The sequence below is a fragment of the Patagioenas fasciata genome, chromosome 1 (genome assembly GCF_037038585.1).
Source record: "Patagioenas fasciata isolate bPatFas1 chromosome 1, bPatFas1.hap1, whole genome shotgun sequence".
Classification (NCBI taxonomy): domain Eukaryota; kingdom Metazoa; phylum Chordata; class Aves; order Columbiformes; family Columbidae; genus Patagioenas; species Patagioenas fasciata.
In genome coordinates this window covers 26,021,837-26,048,447 of record NC_092520.1, presented here as the reverse complement: position 1 = coordinate 26,048,447, position 26,611 = coordinate 26,021,837, and the positions used below count along the sequence as shown (strand labels likewise).

The 26,611-nt window shown below is 41.9% G+C and overlaps 2 protein-coding genes across 2 annotated transcripts in view; one reads left to right on the top strand and one right to left on the bottom strand.

Annotated features, from left to right (window-relative positions):
* LOC139827249 (uncharacterized) overlaps nt 1-26,611 on the top strand; it is a 343,678-nt gene continuing 317,067 nt past the window's right edge. The window contains exon 1 of the mRNA XM_071804800.1: nt 1-2,339. Within this exon, the coding sequence (XP_071660901.1) occupies nt 692-1,855 (1,164 nt within the window). The 5' untranslated portion in view covers nt 1-691 and the 3' untranslated portion in view covers nt 1,856-2,339. The remainder of the gene's footprint in view (nt 2,340-26,611) is intronic.
* RFC3 (replication factor C subunit 3) lies at nt 12,942-25,752 on the bottom strand. Its single transcript, XM_065829805.2, has 9 exons — nt 25,567-25,752; nt 24,324-24,461; nt 23,101-23,168; nt 20,180-20,277; nt 18,462-18,643; nt 18,093-18,229; nt 17,864-17,962; nt 16,706-16,775; nt 12,942-13,940 (listed from the first exon to the last, which is right to left on the bottom strand). The coding sequence occupies exons 1-9, from the start codon at nt 25,651-25,653 to the stop codon at nt 13,749-13,751; spliced, it is 1,071 nt and encodes a 356-aa protein (XP_065685877.1). The 5' UTR covers nt 25,654-25,752; the 3' UTR covers nt 12,942-13,748.

The window sequence follows — 26,611 nt, the reverse complement described above, 5'->3', positions numbered from 1 at the left end:
AGTGTGGAGAGTCTCTGGCTGTGTGCTGTGAACAAGCCAGGGCTTGATGCGGCTGTGCTACACGGAAGGATTTCCCTGAGACACCAGAGACAAAAGGAAAGTGAACAGAGGCCGCTCTGCCCTCAACCCAGGCTGCAGGAGGGGCGTTGCCGCTGCGCATGAACAGTCTGTGAACAGTGCCCTGCAGCCAATCACCATAGTGGGGGGGGATGAGTGACTGTGAGTGTAACCAATTGTAGCCTGCACTTGCCGCATGGCCTTTTGGTATAGAGTATATAAGGCTTGGAAAAACGTGGTCTCGGGGACATTGATATTCAGTGTTGTTTAAGAGTTCATTAAAGAGTACGGATGGTAAATTCACATTGAATTAGACTCCTTACTCTCGCCCGGCCCGCCCGTTCGATCAAAGAGCTTATGCCGGCGTCTGGATTCGTCGAATTTGCTACCGCCACATTTGGTAGCAGAGGATGGTTCGTTAGCAGAGCATAACGCTTCGGATCTACATATGGTAGCAGAAGGATGGATCGTTAGCAAAGCATATCGCTCCGGATCGAAATTACTGCGGTGAGCAGCGTTCATAAAAACGGAGCCAAGCCGGGGTGTGGGATAGTGTGCTTAGTCCGGTATCAAAAGACGGGCACCAGTCGAGCTGGCCACTCGCATCCTACGTTAAGACCGCGCTGATAAGATAATGGATATTGAAACAGCCGCGGCACTGCTGACGACTATTCTCTCTAAGAGAGGTATTGAATCGTCACAGGAAAAGCTAATCACATTGATTTTTTTAGCTCAGAAGTGGGGACACTTTGGGGAAGTTCCACTTTTGTTTTCCCCAACAGAATGGAGATCAGTGGGGGACACTATGTGGGACAAAACTATCAGAGGGGTAGAAGAGAAAGAAATTAAAGCTGTGAGAGAATTGTGGAAAACCGTATTAGAATCATTAGAAGTTATGAAATCGGAACAACGTGCCGCCCTAAGAGCCGCGGAGGCGATTGTCCCAGAACAAACCTGGACTGATAAAACTTGTCCAAAAGAAAAGAGGGGCCTGTGGGCTACTCTGTGGGGTCTGCCTGCCGTTCGGGGTGGTCGCGGGGTCCCGGCTCAGCCAATACTTTCACAATCCGATCTGCAACGCGGATTAGAAACTGCGCGGCTCGTAAACAAAGAACCGGAAGTTTCCCCCTCCGAGTCTCTGGGGCAATGCGCCAAGAAGGCGGAAGTGCAACTAGTCGACTGTCCGGATGTGGGAGGCCCTGAGTGCCGTCCTCCTCCTACCGCTCCGCCTCTGCCCTGCCCCGAGCCGGACGCCCCCCCTCCCTCCGAGAAAAGCGCCGGACCGGCCGCGGCGCAGCCGCCGGGGCCGGGGCCGCCTCAGACTTTGCCTCCGCAAGCACCCGCGGAAGTTTTTTGTGAGCCTCCTCCTACATCATTGGGCTCACCCCAAGCAGTAGAGCAGTTACTGCAAGTCATTACCAACAAACTTGAACAACTTAACTTAAGAGTGTCAAATGTAGAGAAAAATAAGGAACAAATTGAGTTTCAAAAACCAGCTTGCCCTTCACAAACAATGCAATCAAAGGTGCCTATAGATTCTACTGACCAGCCACAGCCCCAACGTGGCAGATGGTCAGGGGTCATCAAAGATGCCATCCTAGAAGGTGATTGGTCTCCAGCAAAATTAGCCCTACCGGTAATTCAAAATATGAACACTCAGACAACGGTATGGGAACCACACGATTGGAAAATTTTGCAACAAGCAAAACAAACAACCACAAGCTGTGGTATACGTTCAGCAGCTACCAGACACAAAGAACATCTCCGAACCTGTATCACAATCAGCGACCAACCGTGAACCAGGCTTCTTTCACCTCAACAAGCCAAGCACCGCAGGAAGCCTCGGAGTTGATGTGGAGACAGCAGTAGATATAACATTGACCAATACTGCAATTCATAGAATACCAACGAATGCTAAAGGACCTTTATTTCGACAAGATAGTCTCATTGGAGGCCTATTGATTGGCCGTTCTTCTGCTAGTATCAAAGGTCTTATAGTAATACCAGGTATAATTGATGCAGATTTCACAGGAACTGTTCAAATCCTGGCCTACACTCTGCATCCGCCAATTTTTATTCCTTCTGGGAGTAGAATAGCTCAGGTAGTAGCACTGGAAAACTGCCTACCAATGCTTCCAGGAGCTCCTCCAGCATCCTCAACAGAAAGGCGTGATAAAGGATTTGGATCGACAGGTCCTGCAGTTTGCTTCACCTCATCAATGACTCAGCGTCCCATGTTACGTGTGCAACTATTTCAGTCTGATTCTACTGTTGTTGTAGAGGTAAATGCAATGCTTGATACTGGAGCTGATGTCTCCATCATTAGTCAATTCAAATGGCCACGAAATTGGAAACTTCAAAAATCAATCTCTTCCACTGTAGCTGGAGTAGGTGGTCAAACTACTCCAAATATAAGTGTTGATCCCATTTCGATTAGTTTCCCTGAAGGTCAATGTGTTACCCTTAGGGTGTGTGTAATGGAATTGCCAAGCAGCCTTGAGGCGCTTATTGGCCGTGATGTCTTGGGGCAACTTGGTGCTGTGTTAACTACTTCACCTTTTCCTTAGTGGTCACTGGAAAGCAGTTGCCCAACCCTCCATTGACCTGGCTAACAGATAGCCCAGTTTGGGTTGACCAGTGGCCATTAACAGAAGAGCGACTGCAAAAGGCACGTGAATTAGTAGAAGAGCAATTAGTTGCAGGCCATATCAAGCCTTCTACTAGTCCATGGAATACCCCAATTTTTGTAATACCAAAAAAGAGTGGAAAGTGGCGATTATTACATGACTTGCGAAAGGTAAATGATCAAATGCAAGCCATGGGTGCTTTACAGCCTGGATTACCATCACCTGTAATGTTACCAGAAAATTGGCATATTCTAATTATAGATTTAAAGGATTGTTTCTTTACCATTCCTTTACATGAACAAGATACACAGCGTTTTGCATTTACACTGCCTTCAGTAAACAAAGCGGAACCAGCTAAAAGGTATGAGTGGGTAGTGCTACCGCAAGGTATGAAAAATTCTCCTACACTGTGCCAAATGTATGTTGCATGGGCACTTCAACCTATTCGTGCATCATGGAAACAAACAATTATTTATCATTATATGGATGATATTCTGTTCTGTCAACAAGCTGAGTTCACAGAAAGTTCCATAGTCCAAATTACAATCAAACTCAAAGAAAAGGGGTTGGTTATAGCTCCAGAGAAAGTTCAAAAGTCTGCACCTTGGAAATACCTTGGTTGGTCCATTTGTGATGCACAGATTCGTCCACAAAAAATTGAATTACATACTGATTTACAAACATTAAATGATGTCCAAAAATTGTTAGGGGACATACAATGGATTAGAAATTGCGTAGGCATTACTAACAATGATATAGCACCTCTTACTTCACTTCTAAAAGGAGGTGATCCAGCTAAGAAAATAAGCTTAGAGTCCGTGCATCTCAAATGTCTTTCTGATATTACACAAAAAGTACAGACAAATTGGTCTAGCCGAAGACTTTCTGATCGACCAATTTCCCTCCTTATTAGCAATCTAGAACATCCGTGTGCAATCATCTGCCAGTGGCAAAACAAAAACGGGGAATTCCCCATAGATGTTGCTACAGATTCTTCCTTTTGTGCCACTGTCAGATTGAAAACAGAAAATGATTTGCGATTATTAGAGTGGATTTTTCTCAGTGTCCAACCAAAATTCAGTATTCAAACGAGACCAGAAGCAATTGGAGAATTGATTCGAAAAGGAAGATCTCGAATATTAGAAATTAGTGGTCAGGAACCAGATGATATCAGTATTCCGATAAATGGAGCCGATTTAGAATGGTGGCTGAGACATTCGATGCCTATACAGAATGCATTATTAGGATTTATAGGCAAGGTACATTCACGACAACCAAAAGGTAAACTATGGCAATTCCTTAGAACAAATCAGTGGTTAGAGAGAAGCAAAGTAAAAGCAAAACCTGTTGAAGGCCTTACAGTATATACAGATGCAGGAAAACGAAGACACCAGGCAGCATGTGTCTGGCAAGAGAATAGTCAATGGAAACAGCATTTAATTGAAGGTTCAAAAGAGGATTCATTGCAGACTTTAGAGCTCACGGCAGTAATATGGGCCTTAAATAATTGGCTGAAATCTGCTTTAAATGTTGTCACAGATTCTTTGTATGTAGCAGGTGTAATACCCAGAATGGAAAATGCCCTGTTAAGACAATCGAATAATCCTCGATTAGGAAAATTGTTTGTACAATTGAGAGCTATTTTAAATCAAAGAAAAGAACCCTGTTGTGTGATTCACATCCGCAGTCATCAATGGAATCTTGGTCTAGGTGAAGGAAATCAAATTGCAGATAGTTTAGTAAGTTCAGTACAGCACATGCCTCCAACAGATAAATTCCAACAAGCGAGACAAAGTCATGAGAGCTTTCATCAGAATGCCAGAGGTCTCCAAAGACAATTTGATTTAACTTTAAATGAAGCAAGAAGTATTGTACAGGCATGTCCTCAGTGTGGAAGCCAGATGTTAGATATAGGAATCGGTGTCAATCCTCGAGGTTTAAAAGCCTTAGAAGTATGGCAAATGGATGTGACACATGTGCCAGAATTTGGAAGACTTAAATATGTGCATGTCACAATTGATACTTTTTCAAAAATGATATGGGCTACTGCTTTACCAGGAGAAAAAGCACTACATGTATGTAAACATCTTACAGCTTGTTTTGCTGTAATGGGTGTCCCAGAAAAGATTAAGACAGACAATGGCCCTGCCTATGTTAGCCAGAAAGTTAGAACTTTTCTAATGAAATGGGGAGTGAAACACGTTACAGGTATACCTCATTCCCCAACAGGCCAAGGAATCATCGAGAGAGCACATCAAATGATTAAAGGGTATTTGAGCAAACAGAAGCAGGAAGAGTTAGATTGTCAACAGCGTTTAGCAAAGGTGTTGTTTACCTTGAATTATTTATGTCTAACTGGAGATCATGAGGAGCCTCCTGTGATCATTCATCATTATCAGATCAGACTAGGAAGGAAAAACACTTTACCGGAATTCATGGTGAGATATCGTGATCCCACCACTGGATTGTGGAAGGGACCAGTACCTGTTATTTTTAATGGTAGAGGGTATATGTGTCTCTCCACAGATCAAGGTCCATTGTGGGTTCCAAGCCGAGCAGTAAAGCCGGAGTTGAAACAAACTCAACCAAGTCAACTCCCTGCAGCAGAACCCTCGGAGGTCACAGAGTGAGGTGTAACCTTTGCATTGATTTAGCTGTGACATGTATGCGTACTATAGTTATATAAGTAGATCTTTAAACACCACTACCTCTTGAGTAAGTTTATCAACACCCAGCACATCGTTTGTTATAAGTTGAGTATCTTTAAACCAAAGTTCTTGGAATTTGTTTAATCAATCCATTGCGATATTTAAACGGCAATGGAATACCTCAGGTTTATTGCAAAGTGCACTGTTTATGTTGATTGTTGTTGTTATTTATATGTTATGTATAAGTTGTTTTTTATCACATATCAAAAAAAGGATTAGAACACACAGCTAATCAATCCTGGCTTGTCCAAAAAGAAAAAAAAAAGGAGGAATTGTGGAGAGTCTCTGGCTGTGTGCTGTGAACAAGCCAGGGCTTGATGCGGCTGTGCTACACGGAAGGATTTCCCTGAGACACCAGAGACAAAAGGAAAGTGAACAGAGGCCGCTCTGCCCTCAACCCAGGCTGCAGGAGGGGCGTTGCCGCTGCGCATGAACAGTCTGTGAACAGTGCCCTGCAGCCAATCACCATAGTGGGGGGGGATGAGTGACTGTGAGTGTAACCAATTGTAGCCTGCACTTGCCGCATGGCCTTTTGGTATAGAGTATATAAGGCTTGGAAAAACGTGGTCTCGGGGACATTGATATTCAGTGTTGTTTAAGAGTTCATTAAAGAGTACGGATGGTAAATTCACATTGAATTAGACTCCTTACTCTCGCCCGGCCCGCCCGTTCGATCAAAGAGCTTATGCCGGCGTCTGGATTCGTCGAATTTGCTACCGCCACAGTAGAGGGTATATGTGTCTCTCCACAGATCAAGGTCCATTGTGGGTTCCAAGCCGAGCAGTAAAGCCGGAGTTGAAACAAACTCAACCAAGTCAACTCCCTGCAGCAGAACCTTCGGAGGTCACAGAGTGAGGTGTAACCTTTGCATTGATTTAGCTGTGACATGTATGCGTACTATAGTTATATAAGTAGATCTTTAAACACCACTACCTCTTGAGTAAGTTTATCAACACCCAGCACATCGTTTGTTATAAGTTGAGTATCTTTAAACCAAAGTTCTTGGAATTTGTTTAATCAATCCATTGCGATATTTAAACGGCAATGGAATACCTCAGGTTTATTGCAAAGTGCACTGTTTATGTTGATTGTTGTTGTTACTTATATGTTATGTATAAGTTGTTTTTTATCACATATCAAAAAAGGATTAGAACACACAGCTAATCAATCCTGGCTTGTCCAAAAAGAAAAAAAAAAAGGAGGAATTGTGGAGAGTCTCTGGCTGTGTGCTGTGAACAAGCCAGGGCTTGATGCGGCTGTGCTACACGGAAGGATTTCCCTGAGACACCAGAGACAAAAGGAAAGTAAACAGAAGCCGTTCTGCCCTCGACCCAGGCTGCAGGAGGGGCGTTGCCGCTGCGCATGAACAGTCTGTGAACAGTGCCCTGCAGCCAATCACCATAGTGGGGGGGATGAGTGACTGTGAGTGTAACCAATTGTAGCCTGCACTTGCCGCATGGCCTTTTGGTAGAGAGTATATAAGGCTTGGAAAAACGTGGTCTCGGGGACATTGATATTCAGTGTTGTTTAAGAGTTCATTAAAGAGTACGGATGGTAAATTCACATTGAATTAGACTCCTTACTCTCGCCCGGCCCGCCCGTTCGATCAAAGAGCTTATGCCGGCGTCTGGATTCGTCGAATTTGCTACCGCCACAAAAGCCCAGAAGCCTTTTTATTTCTTTTTTTTTTTTTTTCCCTTCCACCAGCACTTTCCCTGCACCCCCATATTCAGGTATCTCTACACAGCTTTGCAAATGAAAACTGAAAATGTCTTCTATTGCATCCTGCTGACCTACTATGTGTTGGAGCTCAACCTCTTCCAAGCATAGGAACACTCATTTCATGTGCAGAAAGTTGAGCAGATGTGGCAGAAGGTGAACACAGCTGAGTGGGGACCTCCTGACCAAGCTCAAATGCGTAAAGGAAGATTCAAATTAGACATTTTTAGAAAATAGAAAATTAGGAAAACACTCTCCCTGTGAGGCAGTGATATGGGCTGCCCAGAGGGGTGATGGATCCTCTGTTCTTAAAGATTCTAAAACCTCAGCCACTGATGGCTGAGAAACCCAATCTGGCTGGACCTGCTGGGAGCAGAGGGTTGGACAAGACAACTTCCAGAGGTCCCTTCCAACTTAAACCACCAGAGGCAGGAGGCAGATCTTGTCTTTCACAGGAAAGGTTACTGAAGAACTGTTGTCCCCGGCAAGGCTTGCTGGTCACAGCCAAAGAGACTGGAGAACAGGTACATGCTGGGGCCTGAGGGCATAAAGGGGTGACTGTGGTGCCAGACTGGAAGTAAAGGAGGTGTGAGGAAATGTGAGTAGGAAGATTTAAGACTGGTTGGGGGATTACGATGATTGAATTTGGTGTGTTTTCATGGAAAAAGGATCTCTTGGACACTAGGGAATAGAAGACAGCAGCTTTAGGTTCAGAAGCATTGGCTGTGCCCAACAGAAGAATCTGGGCATCGGTGGCTGTAAAGCAGGGTGGTTTGATGGACACAGAAGCCTGGAGCTTCAGAAAGGAGGAGAAGTACTGGGGCTACACACAGATCCCAAGTTTTAGGCAGGCAAATGTGTAGAAACTGTCTTTTGCTGTTTTTGAGCATATGGTAGCCATAGACGTATCCTAGGAGTCCCCCCCTTCTCAATGCCTTCTCATGCACCAAATCAGGCTCTTCTGCTTGCTGTCCTTCTAGCCCATGAACCTTGGCAGCAGTGGACCACATCAACGAAAGGGGCGGAGTTGTCCCTTCCTGAGTCCTGCTGGCCCCATGGGCTGATGGGAGGGCAGGTGCGTGACCTGGATTTGAATTACAAATATTAGGCAGTAACTAGTTCACTGACCATGATTTTCAGAAATTACAGTCAATTTGCCCTTTTACTGCTATTTTAAGAGATTACAGTGTTCCTGTTTCCCTGAGATGCAGCTGTGCAGACCACTGATTCAGCAAATCTTATGGGGCCTCCAAATGAACAGTTAGGTTGGACAGGCAGGGACACCATCAAACACAGCAGCCACGGATGCACAATAGAAATTATTTCCATCATGGATGAGGCAGAATTTTAACAGCTATTTTTAACCTCTAATTCCTCTCCTAAATGCACTGCTAGGTAACAGTAAAATGCATTAATAACTAATATCAAAGTAAACCTATTAATTAGAAACAAAATGAATCATCCTAGTATAAAACTCTTTAAATGCAGCAAGTACAGAATCCAGGTCTCCCACTTTCTGGCTGAGCATGCCTGTTTTATACTGCGGAGCTCTACTCCACCCTTCGGAAAAGCATGAGCGGTGCTCACCTCCTACAAGGAATATTTGTAGATCCCTGCCTAGGTAGATGGGTCCCAAGCAGAGCGGCATCTCCTTTGCAGCTGTCTTTCAAGGGTCTGAAGAGGAGGAGAGATCTTAAGGGCAGCACAGACATGGTTTGAAGGGACTCTGGGCAGAAGGTGGAGCTGGGAACCCACACTCCGGCACTTAGTGTGGCATGAAACTACTTCAAGAATAACACTGAGAGGGCTGTAGAAACAGGGTGACAGTGATTGACTAAGTCCTGTGAGATGGTCCCTGAGAAAGAGTTAAAAGTAACTGGAGGACTTCAATGGGATTAAGAAGTTGTAATTTTGATTAAGAGCTGAATGTCACTCAAAGGACTATCAGGGTCAGGTTGCTGATAAAGTACAGCATTTTATCAATGGCGCAGATCTCCCTTGACACAGTGAAACAAACATTCCATCAAGCTGCAGGGACTCCTGTTTTGCTGAGCCACACACAGGCACTGCTACCAGACCAGGACTGATTTTGATGGAGCACTGTGGCATGACAGCAAGGATGATCCCACCGCTGCATTACTACAGGGAAACAGAGGACAGCAACCTGAGCTGTTGCCCGGCATTTTAGATGACATCTCATAATGTCACGTTCCGAAGACAGGATCCATGGTGAAAGACCAACACCTACTCCATATCTTAGGACAGGACTGCAGATCAACTCCAAAGGTGTCAGGACAGAGGTGGTGATAGGTGCCCAGCACCTCTGGTAGGAGAAACACAAATGGGCTGGTGGTGTCAGCAGTGGAGTTACATGCTTCAGGCTCCTTCTGCTTGTACATCTCATGCCTGTTTAAGAGGTACCAAACCCATTCTCACTGAAATACCACCCAGCACTCAAATTATGAGGACTATATTTACTAGCTCAGGGGTTGCTGAAACAGAGTACACAATTTCTTCAGCACACAACTGTGGAAGAATATTTGTTATGGGAATGTTTAACTACTAATAGGCTCATTTTTCAAACAAGCAAAGTATCCATTGCTTTAAAAGAAAAAAAAGAAAAAAAAAAAAAAACAACAAGATAAAGGTTAGCCTCAGTTGTCCTAGTTAATTTAGACAAAAAAATCTGAGTCGATTCCCAAATTATATTGAAGCTAATAGCAAACTCTTTTAATCTGGATCATTTTGTGATGTGCAACTAATTCCTGACATGCAAGTTGCATGACATACTACAGATTAGCCTGAGGGCACATTCGACAATAGAAGTTAATCTCTTTTGCATGTGTACGTATTTACAATCCTTCGCTCCTTCTGTAAAATAAAGATCAAGAGAACTACATTGGTCTTCAGGAACTAGAAGCATATTTCACTGTCACCTTAGGACAACTTTTGTTTGGTAGACATAACCTCGGGTTTTGGTTTGGGTTATTGATTGAAATCCAATGCAACAAATTCATATAGCACTAATTGTTAGAACAGGCAAAAAACGTTAAGGAAGGATTAAAGGTTGCTCAGGTGTACCACAGCTCTTTCCAACAAAACAAATTACACGTATTATTTTATATCAATGAACTGCAGTTATCTTGAATTCCCTGCGCTGAAAGGAAAAATTGTGAAAATAAACTCTTATCTACCCTCACCTTCTACCTTGCAATAATCAGGGTACTTCTTTGGTAGACAGGGGGATGTTCCTTATGTCAGCTTTGCTCACATGGATTTATTGAACAAAAAACATTTTAAAAATCAGTCTTCCGACCAGACAATATGTTTATTATGGTTGATGTTCAAGTAGAGTTTTTTATCGTATCTAAAAATAATGTGATTTTTAAAATAACGTTTCTCGCAGGAGTTAGCACTTACACTTCAGAAAGAGGGAATAAAGTCTGAACGCACCACCTGCCCTTTGCACAGCTCATCTTTGCAGAGAAAATTTTAACAAAAATAGTTGCTTCTTTTAGTTTTTTGATCATTTTTTAAAAAAAATGATTTCACCTCTGGCTTTCTGTGCTAGCATGAAGCTGAGTACTCTGCAACCTCTTCCACTTGTTCAGTGCTGAAGTCCCACCTGGGTGGGAGCAGCTTGGAGCTTCCAGCTGGAACTAGCAGGAGGTGACGCTGGATGAAAGCAAGGGTAATCCTCTCAGCAGGCGATTCAGAAGCAATTCTAAGCAGGCCTCAAAGATGAAGTCAGTTGAAGAAATGGATCATCTAGAGGTTGGTCCTGTGCTATGCAGAGTTTAAAAGTCTGTCTGCACTGCCTCTCCCCCTGGGCGTGCGTTGCTCAGCGCAGAGCAGCACAGCGCTGTTGCTGGGCTGTGAGTGGGGGCCGTGGGGGCAGGTGTGCCCTCCCCCCAAGACCCTTGCTTACCAGGCTAAGGGTCTGCTTTTCTGGTAAAAGGGCAGAAAACTCCCTTTTGTTTCTGTCAGCTGCTTGCTCATACATTCCCTGTTTGCCAGCACAGAGTGTGAGGTATGGGGGTTACTGGTCCCTGCTTCCTCCAGCACACCCCAGGAGCTCAGTTCACACCACACGGCCCCTAAGCAACTGCTACAGTTCCCAAAAGTGAACGAAAGCAGCATCCAAGGCAGCTTGTCACTAAGATGGTCCTAAAAAGGACAACACTTACTGATTATTATCATAGAATCTCTCAGGTTGGAAGAGACCCCTAATGATCATCAAGTCCAACTCCCCGCTCCTCGCAGGATGACCTAAAACTAAACCACATGACTAAGAGCGTTGTCCAGATGCTCCTTGAACTCTGACAGGCTCAGTGCTGTGACCACTTCCCTGAGGAGCCTGCTATGGATAATAAGGAAAAATTGCCTTAAAGATAACTGTAGGAAAGAAAAATGTGTGCAGATACTTATAAGATCTTGTGCCTATGTGTTTAAATTTGTGTGCTCTAGACTGTGGATGACAAAGAGGCAGGAGCAGGAGATGGAAATGCTGGCTTTCAGAAACAGTGATCGCTTTTTTCTCTGTCAGCAATCCTTGTTCATTTATCCCATTTTTCCATCCTTGGCTGCTCCTGATTCATCCCAGGTAGAACATGATAAATACGAAACTTCAAGAGGCAGCAAGAACACCTACAGAGAGCTTTGTGTTGAGGTTTCAGTCTCAGAGACAAAGCTGCTGAGATCCTGTGCTCCTCTGCCTCCTCCAGCCAACAAACCTATAACCCTGCTCCTGCCTCCCCACCTTCCACATAAATACTCTGTGTATTTTAACTGTATTTTGTAAATCCCTATATATATATATTCTTCTCCTATGTTAGTTTCTGGGGTTGGTTTGTGGGGCTTTGGTTGGTTGGTTTGGGGTTTGTTTTGGGTTTTTTTGAGGGGGGAAGTGTTTCATCATGTTCTGAACTCACACTATTGCTTTGTCACACGCTGTACTTGTAGCAGGCAAATGGTAAAGTTTGTTCAGCTTTTAAAAATGAGTAGGTGAGACTTGGCTCCTAAAAGACGGGCAATTTCTACGTGCACTAATTATGCCCTCTCTACTGTCCCTGCGCTTTTCTTTGTAATGGATTTGTACATTAATTTCTACTATCACTAACTAATTTAGTGGTTTTCCAGGATCTCTGACAGTCAAGACACTCACACTCTGACAAGCTGTCAGTGCTGTGGATTTGGGTGACAAGAGGAGATGGAAGAAAAAAAAATACATCTTCTAGCTTTCTTCAGTTTTAAGGAGACCAGTTGAGCATGAAGCTGGCCAGCACCGTCTTCATGAGAATGAATCTGAAGGTAAGCTACGCATTAACAACCACACATAGGATGGTTGAGTTCCTGAGAACAGCAGTGAAACTATCTCTTTAAGGAGTAATGCTGGCTTCGGTACCTTTTAAATGGGATGACAGAGTCAGTAATAACTAGTGAGGTTCTTTCTTTATCAATTACTAGAGGGAGGGCCCTAGCTTCCAAAAACCTGCCATTATGCATAACTCTCTGCAACACAACAATTCCCAAATGCTAAACCCTTCCCTGCTAATAAAAAATAAAAATAAAGCGCAGGAGGATGGAAAACACTATCTAGTAATAGCCTAAATTAGCAGAGTGAAGTAACAAAAGGTACAAATTCAGTCATTTTTAGGATGCCATAGTACATAGACGTAACACTTGAAAGGTTGACAGCATAAAGTGGCAAAGATGGTGTTGGTTGTTTTGTTATTATTTTGGGTTGTGTGTTTTTTTGTTGGTTTTTCCAAAAGCAAATGAACACACATACCCAAGCAGGCACAGACAGTGTAAAAACACTAAATCAGCATTTCATTTGTTGTTCATACTTCTACAATTTATTTTGCCATTTTAAAAAACATCACAGATCAATTTAAGAGGTGAAAGAATATCTGTTAAAAGTTGAAACCTTACCCTTGGTTAAACCAAAGACAAAGGAATAATCTGAACAGCATTACATATGCTGAGGTGAACCTGAAAGTGTCAGACAGCAAGTGGACTTGCTTTAATATAGGTATATCCCTTCTGAACAAAATGTTCCATGTTGTCAAACTAACTGATTTACAAGCAACACAAAAGTATTGCTTATCCACAATTTCAATGCAACTGCTTAAGACAAGAGTCAGAAAACATTCTGCATCAACACTCCACAGAAAACAGTGTGGCTAAAATAAAAGAAGCCTGAAAAACAGTGAGATACACAAATCAGTAAGCACAGCATACTACAATACGGAAAAAACACTTTCCCTTACAGCCTTGCCCATAAACAATCAAAAAGCAAGCATGCAGCACCCATGTTCTTTCTTCTTAATGCCAGCTTAAAAATAGTGCAAAGCAACTATGATCTTATACACTTTCCAAGCCCACTTGTTGTATTTTTGAAAAGCTAATGTATTTTGTAGGGAACTAAAGAAGGATTTGTGGCTGTCAAACAGTCCATCTGGTTTCTAAAAGGGAACAACTATTGTTCTTTAGCTCACTGTGCTTTATATTAATAGCAAAATAAAATATTTTACTATGGACTAGACACACATACAATCAAGCACGGACAAGAAGACATTTGCAACATAACTGGCATCATGAGACAACATTTTGTGTATGACTTTGGGCATCAGAGTTAGAACATCATGTCATCTAGTCCATCCTCCATAAACTTCTTGTAAACTGCCATAAACTTGGCAACAAATGCTTCCAGATGATAAATGGCTTTGCTGCCCAGTTGCAGGCGATGTTCATAGAACGCCGCCATCTGTGCTACTTCTCCTTTCAGTTGCCCATCACAGTTATTTAGGAGTTCCGTCAGGAGGCCCTAAAATAGAAAAAAACAGGACAGAATTTGAAAAATTATATACATTTTTGTTAAGAGGATGATCTCATTTCTCAGAAAACAGCCAAGCTATGACCAATAGTTCACTTATTAATGCAACAGAAAAGACATTCAAGAATCACTACATCACCTATTTGACCAAACTACATTCATGGAACCATGTCTCTTCAGATAAATTTCTCATGTCAAAAGAGAGGTTGCCTATTATGTGTTTAGATGGGAAAAATCATATACTGGAACTACTTATGCCTTAACAAAGAAAATAAAATAACCTCATCTCCAAACACTATAACCTCTACTGCATTCAAGCACATGGCCCTGGGGAGAATTTTTACCAAGACACCAAGTGTATTAAAATCACTTCCTATCTCAACAGCATTTGAGCACAAAGAGAAAAAACATTAATAAATAACAGGTAAAGAGCTTATTTAAAATTTAATTATATCTGCTTATTTACATATGTATGTGTAGACACACACAAGATACTTTATGACAACACTTCAGTCATTACAAAAAGCAAAAATGCATTATTTTAGATCAGAGATAACAATAACATAATTGTGAATCCATCTCTGTAAAAATGGTCAGGATAAAGCAAGAAGTATTTCTAGACCATATAAAGTTTATGAACAAGGAGTGGGTAGAAAACATCCATCACTGGCCTGACAACAACATTCCTCAAACACAGCAATGCTGGATCCACTAACCTACCATAAGAACACACAGTTAAAAAAACATTTAAGTACCAAAACTCTCAGACAGCAGAAATCAGTTAATGTGAAAATAAATTTAATATCTTGTAATTATGTCTGATGGTCAGGTCCACCTAGGGCAAGTTGCAAACAGCTTTAATCTCTGTTCTGCTCTAGTTTTCTTCAGCATCTGTTCATCCTGCCTAGAATAAAAACATGCACATCCCATTTGTGTTTTTTCCTCCCAAGATGACTTCTGTCTTTGAAGAGGCTTGCTGGTCCAGGATCCTTCAGCAAACCTCTCCACTAGGACACAGCAAATATTGAACTTATAACAACAAAACTTACACAAAAGAAAACAAATTGTATCAAAACTAGCCCATAAAATATGTCTATGCTTCAATACAAAAACTGGCCTGAGAGGTCTTCAGGAGGACAAAGCATGTCCTCCTTTGTGTTTACACACATTTGACACAGTCTCCCACAGCATCCTTACACCTAAACTGAGCGAGTGTGGTCTGGACAATTGGGTAGTGAAGTGAACTGTGAAATGGCTGAACGGAAGAAGCCAGAGAGCTGTGGTCAGTGGGGCAGAGTCTAGTTGGAGGCCTGTGTCTAGTGGAGTGCCTCAAGGGTTGGTACTGGGACCAGTATTATTCAATATACTCATCAATGGTTTGGATGAGGGAACAGAGTGGACTCTCAGCAAGTTTGCTGATGACACTAAGCTGGGAGGAGTGGCTGACACGCCAGAAGGCTGTGCTGCCATCCAGCGAGACCTGGACAGGATGGAGAGTTGGGTGGGTGGAAATCTAATGCAATAGAACAAGGGCAAATGTAGAGTCTTGCATCTGGGCAGAAACAACCCCAGGTTCCAGTATAAGTTGGGGAATGACCTATTAGAGAGTAGTGTAGGGGAAAGGGACCTGGGGGTCCTGGGGGACAGCAGGATGAGTATGAGCCAGCACTGTGCCCTTGTGGCCAGGAAAGCCAATGGCATCCTGGGGTGTATTAGAAGGGGGATGGTTAGTAGGTCGAGACAGGTTCTCCTTCCCCTCTACTCTGCCCTGGTGAGACCCCATCTGGAATATTGTGTCCAGTTCTGGGACCCTCAGTTCAAGAAGGACAGGGAACTGCTGGAGAAAGTCCAGTGCAGAGCAACAAAGATGATTAAGGGAGTGGAGCATCTTCCACATGAGGAAAGGCTGAGGGAGCTAGGTCTCTTTAGTTTGGAGAAGAGGAGACTGAGGGGCAATCTCGTTGAAGTTTATAAATATGTAAAGGGTGAGTGTCATGAGGATGGAGCCAGGCTCTTCTTGGTGACAACCAATGATAAGACAAAGGACAATGGGTAAAAACTGGAACACAGGAGGTTCCATTTAAATATGAGAGGAAACTTCTTCTCAGTAAGGGTGACAGAACACTGGAACAGGCTGCCCAGGGGGGTTGTGGAGTCTCCTACTCTGGAGACATTCAAACCCACCTGGACACATTCCTGTGTAACCTCATCTGGGTGTTCCTGCTCCAGCAGAGGGATTAGACTAGATGATCTTTGCGGTCCCTTCCAACCCCCAACATTCTGTGATTCTGTGATATTCAGCTATGATGCTGACAGAACAAGTTAGAGTAAACCAATCAACAGAAGTGTGAACAAGGAAGCCTGCAACAAAAATAAACTAGACACTCACGTTTTCCTGATTAGAGAACAGAATCTTCCTGACCCAAAAATCTACACAAATCAGAACCCTCATGCTTAAATATACTTAGGCATGCACCTAACTAGACAGTCTAGTGTACCAACTGAGGATCATGCAAAGTGAATGTTATGTATCAGTGTTTGCAGGAACACGGTATTTAGTTACTGTTTCAGAGCGATAACCTGGACTATCAAGAGAAAAGTGTCTTTTTGTCACTCCTCCCTGTTTGGAAAGCACAAATATTTTTCAACAATATTTGGATAATTTGTGGATTTTTTCATTTGTTTGTCTTAACTCAAATTGAGACTGTCATTGTATTACTATCTGTGACACATGAAGAGCTAGATAGCTGAATTACCTTCATTATAATCTCAGGAGGAATGCAGTGTGTCAGGAGCTCATAAAGCCGTCCACGGACCTCTAAAAGCCTGTTGGAAAAGCACCACAAAATATCATAAGTGTGTCCCCAAAGCACACTTATGTGTTTTCAGTGTTTGTGAAATATGATGCAGGGTTAAAAAAAAAAAAAAGAGAGGGGCAAAAAGAGCGGGGCAAAAAGAGCGGGGCAAAAAGAGCGGGGCAAAAAGAGCGGGGCAAAAATCAAGGTTTCAAGGTTAGCAAAGTTCTTTTTCTGTTTGGGGTTTAAAATAACACACAAAACCTAAGAGCATTGCACAAGCCAATTTCAGTTGAAATGCTACATATCATCTCTTATTCAAAACAGAAAGATAAGAAGATAAGTTACATGTACTCTAGTTAAATGGCCCCAGTTAATCTAGAAGCTACAAGGCTATTGGAATTCGTTTCAGGCTTGTCACAGGCTTCATATCTAAATTATTATTCATGCTTAAGATTAGTGAGAAGACACCACAAAATTAATTAGAGCCACAAAAGTTGCTTATGCTGGTTTTCTGTTCTTCATTGTTTACAAGAAGGGTGAGATGATTAGGTGACACAGTTATCAATTCTCAACTCCTGATATCAGCAGGTCAGAGGCTACAACCATTTAAATTAAATACAAGAATTTAAGTGGCATCTCATGTAATATATGGAACAGAGTAGAAGGATCAGGATGCTCGTATGACACTGAGATGGATGAAGAGGGCATCTCCTAATGTCCTTAAAACAAGCAACGATTTCTCATTACAAAGGTGTGTTATGCTAAATATGGTGAAACAGAAGCCTTAAATAAAATTAACACCCCCTCAAAAAAAAAAAAACCCACATGCAACTAAGCTCATGCTCCCTTTTGATTACAAAGCTTCAACAGAGAAAACCAACAATTGTTTCAATTCATGAAGCTCATTCAGCCTCCTCTAGTAAATTTTAAAGCTCATTTCCTCTGGTTCCAGTATCAGCTCCAATAGAAATACCAATATAGAAATAGAAATACATAACTAAACTACACTAATATATAACTAAAGTTGCCACATTTTTAAAAATTTTTTTTTTTTTTTTAGGTTTGAGAGTACACCAAAAACATAGTTTATAGCTGCAAGCAAGTGTATTCACCTACCTTTGTGGTGTCTGTTGACCAACAATAGCATTTGCAGTTTCTCTCAAATATACTTCCCAGTCCATCTCAGGAATGTCTTGATCAGCAGTAAAAGGATACCTAAATAATAAGAATATTTAAACAAAAATAAAATCAAAACAAACTGTCACCTATTCTAACAAGGCCTCAGAAGTAAGCTCATGTATGTGTCTGAGAGTATAATTTACATTCATCTTTAGCAGTGACTTACTGTTGTACTCTGCACGATTCACACATAAGCAGTGCTTTCCGAAGATTCCTGCCAGATTTCTCTGCAAGCCTTTGAGCCAGTTCCTGAGGAAGCGTCAGGCCTTCTTTCTTACACACACTGGACAAGACATGGCAGATCTAGAAGGAAATCAGCAGGGAGTGCAACACTGAGCAAACAGTATGGCACCTACGGATTCTCCTGTTTGAAATATTTCTGGACCAGAGATGGATCAGTCTTTCATAAGACACGCTTGACAAGTCACCCCCCACAAATAACTAGGTCACTCCGTGGAAGTAAAATAAGTCCACATCAAGAATGTATCAAGTAAGAAGTTTTAAATAACTTATTTTTGCTTGTGTTTTAACATACATCTTCAATGCTGGGAGCAGGCACTCGTACAGCCAGGCATCTGCTTTGAATAGGTCCTATAATTTTTGACATGGAGTTGCAGCACAGGATCAATCTGCAAGTTGCCATGTACTTCTCCATCGTTCTCCGCAAAGCATGCTGAGCATCTTTAGTGAGTTTGTCGACTTCTGTTAACAGGACCACTGAAAAAGGATTAAAAATAGTGGGTTTTTTTATTAATATCAAATCTTTCTAACTAAATGAGTACTTTGACATACAAGGGATAACACCAAAATAAATGACACAAACAGCAAGAGGCATCATGGTTCCACAGGCAGGAAAATAAACATTAAAACAACCTGCATACTTTCTGACTGTATCATCTTCTGCTCCTTCACATACTATATTCATAGCCTGGAATGCAAATTTTTTTCAGAGCCTGCAACACCTCAGTGCCAAGAAACATTCCAGGTAGGTGTAGAAGCTTTCCCTTTGATAATTATAATAGTATGGTAACTTTTTAAAGGAATTTTTAAGTAAGAAATTCAAAAGAATTTTTAGCATAAGGACATAGCAAAAAACTTCTTGAAGACTCCCCTCAATACATTTTATATTTAAAAGCCAATAGCTAAACAAAGTAGAAAGCTGCCTTGTTATTGTAGCTGCAGTGCCTTTCCATGGTGTTTAAAGACAAAATATATATATATATTAAATGTATTTCAAAAATGCTTCAGAACAACCAGGAGACACTCAATATGAAGCAGCCAACCTGAGCAGCTACCTTCTGCATGTTCCTCCACAGCCAACTCACAGATGGCTCATTTCAGTACTCTGAATGGCCCAGTGAGAACAGCCTGGAGGAACAAGTCAGCCCATTATTCCTCTCTGATTTCTCTTCTGGTTATATATGCAGCCTCAGGAGAAAAGGCAGCTTACCAGATACCTTGAGGCACAAGGTATGACTGCAGCTGTAAGAATATATATATATCAATAACTGATAGAGCCAGTGTCTAGCAGCTTACATGAAATACAGTATTTCCTGAGAACAGTGAGGAAAACAAGACAAAGTACTAAATCCATGACAATTTTCAATTAATTTCTGCTCTACTCTTATCTGCCAAGATTTCCTCTCTCCTTCAGTCTCTTGTTACATAGTTCTGATTTGGCTTTCCATTTAGTAATGGGGAGGAAAAATATACCAGTTATAGCAACATGTGCCTTGGAAACTCAATGAAAGCCTTTTTCAGTTTTCTTACCCAGTGTGCTTCAGTACACTGTGGATTAAAATACTTCTTAACATTCTGCCTAATATAACTCATCCCCCAAAACCCTACAAATAAGCTGCTAACACCTAACTTTAACAGCACCGTGTGCCTTATGGTTATCCAGCCCCTCAACTCAATTTTAAGCTTCAGTAGCTCATAACTCAACTACTATTGTAGATCAATAAACCAAGTTACACTGCATTTCAACGGCAGACTGGGGAAAATGGCAGCAGGAATCCCAGCTCCCTCTGCCCAGCCACAGCCATTCAACTATACCCTGTCCTCCTAAGAAACCAACACAAGAGACAACCTCATACTGAGTATTTAACCACTCAAGATATTTCCAGAGTGTTTAATTTGGGAAAGGTTCATGTGCCTTCATACAATATACAGGTACAAACCAAGCAGTCAGCTGAGATCTCTAAAAAACAAGTTTTAAAAGTACTTTGACTGGTTTTAACTGTTTTTACTCACCTTTAAAATCTCTTTGAGTACTTGTCTCAAGCTGTTGGGATTGTGCTACTGTCTTCAAGAGTTCCTGAATTACTACACGGTCATTGTTTCCCGCATCACTGTACCAGGAGTTTGAACAAAACTTGGTTTAAAACAACTTTATATTGCATATAAAATACATTATCCTAAGCAGTCCCTTGGTCAACTAACTGAGCAAGGCTGCCAATAGAATTCAGAAGCTGTTGGGGTTAGAATTAAGCTCAACACACATACTTTGTTAAAAGTTACCTTGCCAATAATAAAAACAACCCAGAACTTACACAGGCACAGCTGGACTAGTAGCATCGTATTGGGAAGTAGTGAAACCCTTGGCAAATGTTTTATTAACTCAATAAAACAGAACTTATTTTTCTGATATGAGAAATCTAAACTTTTTTTTACCTATGATCTGGGCAAAGACACACAATGTGAACATTTTTACCCATTATGGGAAGAAAAATTATATACAATATATATAATATTATAGGACGCCTGACTCAAAGGACTGATGTAAACGTTTTTCCCCCAAAAATCAGATGTCATGCTACGAACATGCGAACAAGCTATACACTTAGTGTAAACTCAAACAGCACAGCAGATACAATAAAAGTTGAAGATTTACCAGTAAGAGATTAATACCGAGATACTATTACAGCACAGATGGTTAGCTTTTTCCTCTTAGAAGGCAGAAAACATGGGGAAATACTAGATCTCCTTCTACCTCTTCTCCTCACTACCCACTACAGCAGCACTGCACAGCCTTCTCAGTCCCCAGGGCAGCAGCTTAGCCAGTTTGTCCCACATTTGACATCCACTGGGGACTGACTTGCAAACTGGACTACTGAAAAAGCAAAGAAAAAGAGGAAAAAATCTCACACTATTTAGCATTCCCCAGACTACTGCTTTCACAGGGCAGCAGTAGCTCTGCAAAGTTTTACTAGCAAGCAAATGAAAAAGCATTTGTCTGTCCTGTTCTAGTCACCACTCAACCAGACCGTTCCCATTCTTGCCAAGGAGAAGACAGCAGAACAGACAGAAGCATATTAGCTCAATAGCATTAAATAACAATTTGCCAAATACGCTACGCTGACTTAACTGTGAAGATCTGTCCCTCAGCAAGGGAGCAGACCTTTGATTACAGCACAAGAAGAAATTTAAAAAAATAAAAATAATAAAAAAAAAAAAGGCAAAAAGAAACAAGATGGTTCTACTTATTAACTAGACAGGTTTTGGAAATGGAAAGTGATTAAAGTAATTTCCCAATATTTAATGATAAATTATTCTCTGCAGTAACAGAACACTCAGAGTTATAAAATTTCATGGTGAAAATTATCCTTGATATTATGTGACCACACCAAACATTTCAGGAAAACAAAGAACAAGGGCAGTTACCACAGAACTAGTTTTTATTGATCCTTTTTCTTTCACTACTCGCTTACTCAGGAGAACCTATTTTAAAGCATCAACCCAAGCAAGTCCAGTGACCAGCAGGCAGTGCTTTGGAATTCAGACAATAACCTCTTTTTGGAGGAAAAATAACAGATCTGTCTAATAAAGTTCCATAATAAATTCAATGTCTACAGAGTCTTTCTCAAAAGTTAATTTCCTTTCCTTGTTTGCCATTTATCATGTTCCATGTTAATCAAGATGCACAACATGACTTCACAGTATTATAATTCAATAAAACTTCACAGATTATAGCACAGCACCTGCAGATTCACTGTCTGGTCAGACATAAACATGACAATTGCTTGATCACTTAAAGCCTATGAATCAGTACATTAACTCTTAATCAAAACTCAGCAATACCATTACATGCAATAACCAATTTAGCATTTCTACACTTTCAGGATTTTTATATTCAAAGTAAAATATAATTATTTTATATGTTTCAGCCTAAAAGTACTCTATCTATGGAGAATAACAGAAGTATTAGTAGTACTAGGCTATCAGAGCAGAAGATGCAAGGGTCATACATTTTATATCACCAAAATGACACGTTCGAACAGTTAATTACAAGTAAAAGTCTCAGTTTTAATTATTTGGGTTCATATTAGAATACCAGCAGACATTCACTAATCAATACACAGAGATTAGCTGCAGAACAAGCTTTTAAAGGAGACATGGTACATGAGAATACCTTCTAAAATGCAGAGCAACAAGAGAGAAGGTTTAACAATAAGCACAAAGCTAGAAGTTACTTCAGGATACACATTTTCTTATAATTGCAACCCAGACAACAAAGCCAACACAACCAAAGCCTCCCCATGCACAACATTTACTCTCATGTGATTTAAAGCAACATTAAAGAGTTTCAGGTAAATACAAAGTATTTACTTTGGGTCAGTGAAATATCACCAGCAATTTCACAACTGTCACAGAAGACATACAGTACACCATTATAGCTACTGTCATTTAAATCAACATCTGACCTCACTCATGACAAAATTCCCAGTATTTTGTGGTGGGGTTCTTTCCCGTGCTCTAAAGAGTTACTGTGTAAACCTCGCTGACTTTCAAATAACTTTATTTTTTTCTTTGTATGGGAACTAACAATACATGGGTGTTGGTTCCAATAAAAGCTCTCTGTTTCAACTTAAATGGTTGAGCCTTTGAATCCAGAATTGTTTCTGTAACCCAACCCTCAACAGCAGCATGCCTATGTTGCTAGTGAAGCATCACATTACTGTCTTCAGTATACAGCAATTCAAGTTTTTGTTCATTTAGAGTTCACTAAAAAAATCCTCTCTCTGCACCCATTTGAAGTCCAAACCCATAAACCATTATCTAATTTGCTCAGGCAATAAATTAGGCAATCAGGCCCTTATATATCCCAGTTGAAACCACTTAAAATACGACCAGTGGCTTATATCTGAAGCGGTACATTTTTCCTGTACACTTACCTTGGGTTAACTTCAAGGTGATAATTACTTGCAATGGTGCTAATTTCAATTTTCTTCTTAGAAGGTGCCTATGTAGAAAGTAAGCATACTAAATTTCAGAGTGTTCTAAAAATCTGATGTAAAAATTTATCTTAAAGATTACAACCAGTAAGGCCAAAGGCAAACCCAAAGTCTCAGAGATCAGAGAACTTCTACCCCTACAACCTCACCGCCAAAGGACAAAAAGACACACCATCCAGTCTGTAGAATAATAGTAATAATTATTATAGCAACACATACTGCATATTGCTGAATAGTCCAGTTACTGAGTTTAGTAACAAAAAAGCTTATTACTGGAATAGGCCATTCAAAATGAGTGATACTTCATCCCTCCAAATAAAAACTTTGGAGGGAAATCCTCTGGACAAATCTGAAAAAGGCTGTTTACTTCTTTTGGCAAAGGACTTCAAGTCTATACATTGTTTAAAGAAAACACTAGTATTTATATCACCATCGAATTTGGGTCTGAACAGTTAAATATAACCTATATTTCTGTCACCCAGTCCAAGTACTATATTTGTTCTGCTACTGTGAATTATAAAGCAAGCATTAAATAACCTACTTATCAATAAAGCGTGATAACATCTTGCTGGTTAAGCTTTCCATAACAAGGATTTTGAATGGATAATACTATAACCTTTCAATAATAAAACAAATACCTAAGACCAAGGCAGATAGAATTTAAACTGATTTTTTTTTTCCGGTAATGCTGAAATTGTCATGAAAAAATAAGTTAAAACTTGTACATATATGCAAAAAGCACTGCTAATAATTTAAAAAATAAGGGTTATTTTTAAAGACAAATTAAATTAATTATATCTAGTCAAGAACCAGTCCATCAACACTTGTTACTGTCCAAACTGACAGGTAAAAAAAACAAAACAGCACACCAGAAAAACCAGACACAGAAAAAAAAAAAAAAAAAAAAACCCAAAAAAAAAAAAAAAAAAAAAAAACACAACACATTAAAAAAACCCCACATCCTCCCATCCTAAGGAACATTAATATCCAGCAAAAGTATTTGTTCATGTAACCAAACTAGTCTGATTAATTACATAAAATAATTTGAAGATACTAAGTTAAAAAAAAAAAAAAAACTCGAATAAATACAAAGGCCTCACAACAGAAATACACCAGTATATAAATATCCACATTATTTCACAGCAGATGAGGGATTTTTTTACCGTTATAGTCTGATGCTCAATCCTCAGTTTTTCCACTCCTGCACCATATAATTCCCTCAACAAACACATTATTCTTGTCTTTTTTCCAGCTCCTGATGGTCCATACACCAACAGATGAGGGAAGTCACCACATTGAACCTGAACACAAAGCAACAAGATCAGTTAGCTACAACAGTATTTTCCTTATAAAAGAGTATTCATCTTTCCATTCTCAACCATGTTTCCATGAAATTACTTTTCCAGCTCAGCCACAACATAATACCTAGAATTAGAACTGCTGAATTCCTTTCCTGCAGCGATATTTCTATGGAATGCCATACTTTTCTGAAAACCATAAGTAACTCATTTAACTCCAAACACCTCTGGAAAAAAACAAAACAAAGAAAAAAACAAACAAAACCCAAATCCAAAACCAAACAAACAAAAAACCCAACACTCCAGCCTGTAAATCCTTTCCTGGGTTTCTAGAGTAACTACTGCAATAAATGCACAGTAAAAAAAAATATCAAAACAAAGTTTAAACCAGATACATACACATACAGTTACAATATATATATATTCATATACACAATTACTTTGTTGTTTCATTTGCAAGCCTTGAATATAAGCAAACGAGTAACAAATACCCTGTATTTAAATGAAGCTAGGAGTTTGTTTCTTGAAATGTTAAAAAGCATAAGCTGGAGAACATCTGACCAAACTCCACAGTTATAATTTACATTAGTTGCATATAACGGTCATAGAGAAACACTGAGGGAGTGAATGAATCCAGCGGTGTAGCGAAGCCAGCACATCTGGCAGGGGAAGCTGTCCTTCAACTTCCAAGCAGTCAGAGTCCTGACTTTTATTCCCACCTCAAGTAACCAAGGTAAGCCCTGTTCTCAGAGACACTGATCACTCTGGGCTAAAACCAGCAGGGAGCACAGACACACATCGCTCCCCAAAAAGTCAAGTCACTCATTTTCTCGCAGCCTTTTCCTCAGCATCAAGGCCACAGTCCCGAGCGGGGCACGATGCCGCGGACCGACAGGCGAGGGCCTGCACCGAGGGACAGCCCCCAATCCCCACCCTGCAGACCCACAGGAGCGGCTTTATGGAATCCCTGGTCCCGGAGGATCCCCGCTACGAGGCCCGGCGGTGGGCTCGCCTCAGGCCAGGAGACCGTGGTGGCAGCGGGCAAAACACGCCAGGGAGGCCAGGGAGGCCGCCAAGCGCTGCAAAGCGGGCCCGGGCGCGCCCTCACCAGGTTGCGGAGCTGAGCCGCCTGCTCGCGGTGATAGTCCAGACGGCCCAGGGAGCCGGGCCGGTGCTTGTCCACCCACAGGCTCATGGCGGTTGAAAAACGCGCGCCGCCCGCCGCAGCCCCGGCCCGTAGGAGCGGGAGGAGCGGCCGATACGGCGGCCGCCGAGGGGCAAGACTTAGCGACGTCCGCGGAGGGAGCGGAAGCGCGCGGCGGCTCCGCCCCCGCAGCGCCACCGGGTGCACAGGCACGGGCGCCCCTCAGCTTGGCACTCCCCAGCCCGCCGTGGTCACCCGCCAGCTTTGGGTTTGTTTCCCCCTCCCAAGTCAGGCTTTTTCCCGCCGAGGCCTGGCAGGTTTTGTGCATGAAGCTGCGAAGCTCCCGGAGGCCACGGCTGCCGCTGCGGTGACTGACGGGTCACGGCCGGGCCTTGTGTTCCTGGGGGTGCGGCCGGTGAACCCGTCATGGCGCGGGGCCGCGCTCGCAGGGACGGGTAACACAGGCCCGGCAGTGCCAGCGGCACCGCTCCTGCTCGCTGTGAGACAGCGGAGATCTTGCCGTTTGTGGGAGAATCATTATTTTCACTAATCGTGCGCAGACACATAATGCAAGTGGCGGCGACAGGGGTGTGAGCGGTGGGACTGACCTGCCGTGACAGGGCCAGGGGAAGGCATGGGGGTCAGGGCGGTGGGAACCCAGGGGAGCTGCCCCAGGGATGGCCCTGCACCTCAGGGTGAACAGGCGGGGAAGGGAGCAGCAAGGGGCAAACTGGAACACAGGCAGTTCCGCTTAAATAGGAGAAGAAACTTCTTCACAGTGAGGGTGCCAGAGCACTGCAACAAGGCTGCCCAGGGGGGCTGTGGAGTCCTTCTCTGGAGACATTCAAAACCCACCTGGACACCTTTGTGTGTGACCTTATCTAGGTGTTCCTGCTCCAGCGGGAGAATTGAACTGGATGATCTTTTAAGGTCCCTTCCAATCCCTAACATTCTGTGAGTCAGTGAAGGGGCTGACAGAAAAGAGCCCCTTAGGCACACATGGCCTGCC

Bases quoted from the DNA above. Each gene is read 5' to 3' on its own strand.
- RFC3 (XM_065829805.2), bottom strand. From the start codon at position 25,653: ATGAGCCTGTGGGTGGACAAGCACCGGCCCGGCTCCCTGGGCCGTCTG. The intron at 24,462-25,566 runs GTGAGGGCGCGC...CTTTGTGTTCAG, and splicing joins CGGCTCAGCTCCGCAACCTG to GTTCAATGTGGTGACTTCCC. The intron at 17,963-18,092 runs GTAAGTCACTGC...CTTATTATTTAG, and splicing joins GAATCGTGCAGAGTACAACA to GTATCCTTTTACTGCTGATC.